Raw genomic sequence first — 6454 nt, forward strand, 5'->3', positions numbered from 1 at the left:
CTCTTTTCAAATGTGATCTAAATGTTAGAATCTCAGAGTTCTAATCACTCCCCTGTGTTCCAGATGTATTTTGGACTGCGGAGGAGCACAGAGCACACCCCTCTCTCCTGTTCAGAGCACATACCAGCACCAGATAAAGACTATGGAGGGAGAGAAAATGTGTGAGAGAGAGAGAGAGAGAGAGAGAGAGAGAGAGAGAGAGAGAGAGATGGGAAAGAGAAAGATAGGTAGAGGGAGAGAGAGAGAGAGAGGGAGAGATAGAGATGGGGAAGAGAGAGAACAAGAGAGAGAGAGAGGGAGAGAGAGAGAGAGAGAGGGAGAGAGAGAGAAAAATAGAGGGAGAGGGAGAGAGAAAGAGGGAGAGAGAGAAAGAGAGGGGGAGGAGATGAGATGCTGTAGTGATTGATGGAGTAGTCAATTAGATCCATCTTAATTCGACCCATCTGCTCTTTTATATCCAAATGAGCCCAGTTCATCATAATACAGGCCTCTGTTGATAATTCATAACATTATGTTTATCTCTAATGGATTGAATCAACTTGACTTGAAAAATAAAAGATTGGTGACTTTTACAGGGATTGTTTTGAATTTATTATGACTACCCAAATAGTGTACACATGATGGCTTTAAACATAACACACTCAATGGCCCCAATGGCAAGAGTCACACATGCTTTCAATGCTGTGACTATAAGTTGACAGACATGGGAGAGGTGGGGCAACCCTACCAGTCCTGCACATCGAATGGGGTCTTTCTGCAACTTCTCCCTTACAGCTAGAGTCCATAGACTCGGAGCGCCACTGCACTCAAACATCATCCAGGAGCAGAGGATGCTTCATCATCCATATGCTATAATCCCCATTTATAATCCTACACGTCCATCCCCAAAGCGAGAGCAGTCCTGTCCTGGCTACTCAAAGAGCCATATCCTCAGAGTCCTGTCTCCGTCTCCATCTGTCTCGGAGTTTATGGAGGAGTTTCCTCACCGGGTCCGTGTACTGCCTGTTGGCCAGCCCCAGAACCAGCGGCATCACTGCCATGCTCCCGATCCCCGTGCACGACAGCACGATGTGTGTGGTGGAGTTCCCGCGCGTCTCCTTGCTGAGCAGAAACGCCACGCAGACGTGTATGTAGATGATGTAGGGCACCCAGCAGGCCAGGAAGGTCAGCGACACGGCGGCCACGCAGCGCGTGTAGCGGAGGTTGAGCCGCTGCTCCCGTTCCGAGGCCTGACCGCCCCCCCTTGTCGTCACGGAGCGGTGCAGCCGGCAGATGTCCTTCATCTGGCCCCGGGTGATCCACAGCACACGTCCCGTCATGCCCGCGATGGACAGGATGGCAGGCGCCAGCAGCCCGTACACCTCGAGGTAGATGAAGGCATTGGGGAAGACCCGTCTGTAAGAGCAGCACTCGGAGCCTCCCGGCGCCGCTACCGCTGCCACCATTGTCGAACAGTTCACCGGCGCGCCCGTGTCGTTAAACGAGCAGCAGCCGTTCCACCCTGGGCCGGCCCGGTTGTTCCAGCCGAAGGCGGGCAGGGAGGCGTAGAGCAGTGGCGGCGCCCACACGGCGAGCAGCACCAGCGGGAAGCGGCGGTGAACCCAGAAGCTACTATAATGTAACGGACTCACGATGCACATGTACCTCTCATAATGAACTATCACCAGGTTAAACAGGAACGCCAGGAACAAGAAATTAGGAAAAATATGAACCAGGAGACAGGAGCTAAAACTCAGCGGGCGGTTGAGTCCCATCCAGGGGATGAACGGCAGGGCCACGCCCGTACACAGGTCAGCCACTAGCAGGCTCAGGAAGAAGTAGTTTGGGGTGTTGTAGAGCTGACGGTTACAGGAGATCCCCAGGATGATGACCAGGTTGGCTAGGATGATGGCGGTGGACAGGGGCACGGTGATGGCGTAGATGAGACGTGCCTCCGACAGCAGCGGCCGCACAGCAGAGTCATTGGCCAGGTCATCCATGGCTGCGGTTGCGGTGGTCGTGTTCCTCCACAGTTGTCCTTAGTGTGCCAGACCTTTGCCCCCACTGCTACGGAGACTTCCACAGCTCCCATTAAACTGCAGGAAGCCTGGGTGAAGACAGACAGACAGAATACAGTGAGACCAGAGGTCATGGAGCATGATATTTTCAGAGCTCAAAAACAAACTGCCTGTTAGTGGCTCTGGATAAGAATGTTGGCTAAATGACCGACATGTAAATGTAAACGCAAACTAGAGAGTCTAGAGACCATATGATGCTGTAAACCCAGTGTGTCAAGCAAGACCGGCTTGGACCCCTGAAATAGCCTCTATCTCTAGCATCACGTATCAATGGTATTAATTGATCAACAAATCAGGCAGAAAAGGTTCCCAGCAGTACATCAGGGCTTGAGGGTCTGTAATTAAATAACCCTAGTTTATTGGTTAAATGGCCTATTTAGGTGAAACAGTGTCTTCGTGTTCTGTCTCTCCACTTGTAGATAGATGTACGTAGATGTTATCTCTTTAAACACAATTACAACAGTCATCATGGCCGCAGGATTGCTGTTTCCTCTCCATTGCCCCAGCGTAAGAGAGAGGAATGTTTAAAAGACGAGTGTCTTTGTTTTCTTCCTGCAGACTGCTGCGGTCCACGTAGATTGATCCCAAAGGAAATGTAATATCAAGCCTTTGGTCTGAATAGGCAGGAAGAGAGAGGGACAACAACTGGGGGGGGGGGGGTAGAGTTGACACAATGAAAGCCCTATATTACTGTATATGACAGGCAATCATATTTAGGGGGGGGGGGGGGGGGGTAGAGTTGACAAAATGAAAGCCCTATATTACTGTATATGACAGGCAATCATATTTAGGGGGGGGGGTAGAGTTGACAAAATGAAAGCAATATATTACTGTATATGACAGGCAATCATATTTAGGGGGGGTAGAGTTGACACAATGAAAGCCCTATATTACTGTATATGCTATACATCTGAATGTCTTGATAGAAATATAATGGATATATATTATATACAATTGCTTGTCATATAGAATATCTAAATGTATTTGTTTTGTAAGCTTGCACACTTCACTCTTAGAAAAAAAATTGCTGACTAGAACCTAAAAGTGTTATTGGACTGTCCCCAAAGGCGAACCCTTTGAAGAACCCTTTTGCTTCCAGGTAGAACCCTTTTGAGTTCCAGGTAGGACCCTTTCCACAGAGGGTTCTACATGGAACCCAAAAGGGTTCTACGTGGAACTAAAAAGGGTTCTCCTATGAGGACAACCAAAGAACCCTTTTGGAACCCTTTTTTCCAAGAGTGTACTGAACAGACCCCATCAGGTCAGACTCTGTGGTTAGTTATTATACACCTTCTTTTATGCTTCTGTAATTTCTGGACCCAGCTGGCTGAGGGTAGACTAGCACAACTAATGCAGGGTTGTAGAGAGTGACACCACACTGGAAAAAGCTAAGCGTTTCTAGACACATTTCTATGTGAGATACATTGTCTCACATACAGTAACACCCTCATGTACAGATGTAGGATCTTAATTTGATCACGCATTTGTAGCTGAGGATTTTCTTGCAAAGCAGGAAATGCAAACCTGTAGTGTATTCAAGGTTTAAAAAGGCTTATAAAGTATGTAATTTCCACTTTAAAATGCCAGACTGGATTTGAACAGATTTGAACAGATGGCTCTCTAAAAAGACCACGTATGTAGCTAAAGTGAAGGACTAAATTGAAACTTTAGCTGGAGAAAACTCCAACACGATTGCTGAAGTGAAGGATTAAATTGAAGCCTTAGCGGGGAGACAACTTCATTTGTAGCTCATTTATGAGCTGAATGGCCCGGCTGCTATGGTGAAAACAGTGGTTGAAGTCTTAGCTGGAAGAACCGTTGCTTTTCCATTGTTGTTTTTTCGTTGCACTTGCATTCAGTAGCATCTATGAATCATATTGTACACGGGTGGTTTCTAATGTTGTGAGATTCTCGCTAGTGTTTACAGAACAACTGGTTCTGAGAGATTAGGATCAGGAGCTGCAATTGTAACATTAAGCAACTAACAAAATGGATGACTGCAGTGTAGATGCTATTGTAGTGTACATGGATTGCTAAGGCATAATAACATGAGTGTGTATTCTTATTTTAAAATGTAGCTCTGTACCTGTATTAATGCTATGTATTGTCATTTTATGTAGCTCTGTCCTTCAGCTGTAATTGTCTATTCATGTTCTGTATTATGTTCTGTTTTATGTTTTGTGTGGACCCCAGGAAGAGTAGCTGCAGCTTTGGCTGTAGCTAACATGGACCCTAATAAAATACTAACGAAAAACGTACTAACCTCTACAATTATTTTATTTTTTCATTAAATTATAGTCCACATAATTCACATTTCCTGTTGCTGCAGGATTATCCTCCTGCTGTAGAAAATTGGCTCAGATTAAGATCCTACATCTGTAGCCCTATTTTACAAGTTGAAGCTGTTCTTAATGATGTGTTGTAATGTGCCTAAAGGTAATAAACCAACACGCCAGAATACATGTTGATTCCCGGGACCACGCATGCCTCTAAGTCGCTTTGGATAAAAGCATCTGCTTCATGGCATATACTATTATCATTACTACTAGTCACTTTAATAACGCCCCTTTGTTTACATATCTCGCATTACTCATCTCACATGTATATACTGTATCCTTCACTATCTATTCTTTACTATCTATTGCATCTTAGCTGCTCTGTCACTGCTATTTTATACTTCTATATTCTCATCCCATTCCTTCACTAGATTGTGTGTATTAGGTTTTGTTGTGGAATTTGTTCGATATTAGGTGTTGTTGTGGAATTGTTAGATATTACCTGTTATATATTGCTGCACTGTCGGATCAAGAAGCATTTCGCTACACTCGCAATAACATCTGCTAACCATGTGTACGTGACCAATACAATTTGATTTGTACAAAGCCAACCTTTTGACTCCTTTGATTAAAGGAACCAGTGAAAAACTGCTTTAGAAAACATACAGAGAAAAGACTCCTTGCAGTTTGACAGTGGCGTGGTAACAGATGTCCCTGTAAGAGACAGTGGGTTAATGTGATGTTATGGCTGAACTGTAACATACAGGATCCTCCCATGGACTAACGCATAACCTGTGCTCCCTTGTCAACCCATTACATCTTGTCAACCCTATACAAAGGGGTTAAATGAATGGCTTCCATTCTTTCAAAATGGAGTGTTCATTTAGATCAGGGATGGGCAACTCCAGTCCTCGGGGGCCTGATTGGTGTCACACTTTTGCCCCAGCCCCATCTAACACACCTGACTCCAATAATCAACTAATCATGATCTTCAGTTTAGAATTCAATTAGTTTAAATCAGCTGTGTTTGCTAGGGATGTGGATAAAGTGTGACACTACTCCGACCCCCGAGGACTGGAGTTGCCCATCCCTGAATAAGATGCATTGCTCAGAGAAATCGTAGGTTAGAGAGGAGTGTTTCTTAATCCTGGTCCTGTGGAACCGAAGGAGTGCACATTTTAATGTTTGCCTTAGCACTAACACACCTGATTAAAATCATCAAAGCTTGATGATGAGTTGATCATTTGAAATCAGGTGTGTAGTGCTAAAACAGGACCAGGATTACGAAACACTGGGTTATAGCCGGATGTAACTGTGTTTCTCCTATTAGAAAATCCTCCTATAACAAAATACTCATTTACTTTTGATCGTTTTACAGTAAAAAAGGCAAATGTACATTTTCATTTTACAGTAATATGATCATTATAATTAAGGTTTAGTCAAGTCAACTTTTTAACTGAGCTCCAACTCCTCAGAGGTTGAAGAACCCTAAATGCTCATGTGATTCATATGTCTTGATTCATATGTCCATTACAAGAAAATGGTGTTGAAGACAAAGCTCACCTTTGTAGGACAAGAGATTCAGTCGTCGGTTCCCTGTGAAGGAGAAAGGCCTCATCATCATTTGATTACAGAACAGGTGTATGCCACAGACAGGTATAGCTTATATCAATACCCTATAGATCCCAAATAACACCCTTTCTCCTCTGTGACTTTCCACACTACACACAGTCCCTGTGGTGAATCTAGCCAACGCTACAGAGAACTGTCCTGCTGCCCCTCAGAAAGCCCTTGTGGTGAGGCAGAGAGGAGCTGAGTGCAGGGGCTTCCTAACAGATGCTGGGTCTTAAAGGGGAAGTACACTCAGAGAGGGGAAGTGGGAGCAGTGCCTGTAAGCAGTGAGCTGCTGTCAGAGTCAGGTGCCACAACAGAGCTAAAGGGAGTATTCACATTTGGGAAATGGGTGGACTGCGGATGTGTATATGAAATGATGCCTTATTGGCCATCTTAAATGAAGAAATGATTGGCCATTATGAATGAAGATCATGTGATGAACTACATGTCTACAACTATCCTCTTCGATATGTTCCTTTTCCACCGGGCCCCCAACGCACACATTCC

The 6454-nt window shown here is 44.8% G+C and overlaps 1 protein-coding gene across 1 annotated transcript; it reads right to left on the reverse strand.

The window, feature by feature from the left end:
- Positions 1-563: 563 nt before the first annotated feature.
- On the reverse strand, positions 564-6153 carry gpbar1 (G protein-coupled bile acid receptor 1). Its single transcript, XM_071330155.1, has 2 exons — positions 5897-6153; positions 564-2086 (listed from the first exon to the last, which is right to left on the reverse strand). Exon 2 carries the CDS (start codon positions 1977-1979, stop codon positions 915-917), a length of 1065 nt encoding a protein of 354 aa, XP_071186256.1. The 5' UTR covers positions 1980-2086; positions 5897-6153; the 3' UTR covers positions 564-914.
- Between the last annotated feature and the right edge of the window lie 301 nt (positions 6154-6454).

The sequence above is a fragment of the Salvelinus alpinus genome, chromosome 10, assembly GCF_045679555.1.
Source record: "Salvelinus alpinus chromosome 10, SLU_Salpinus.1, whole genome shotgun sequence".
Lineage (NCBI taxonomy): Eukaryota > Metazoa > Chordata > Actinopteri > Salmoniformes > Salmonidae > Salvelinus > Salvelinus alpinus.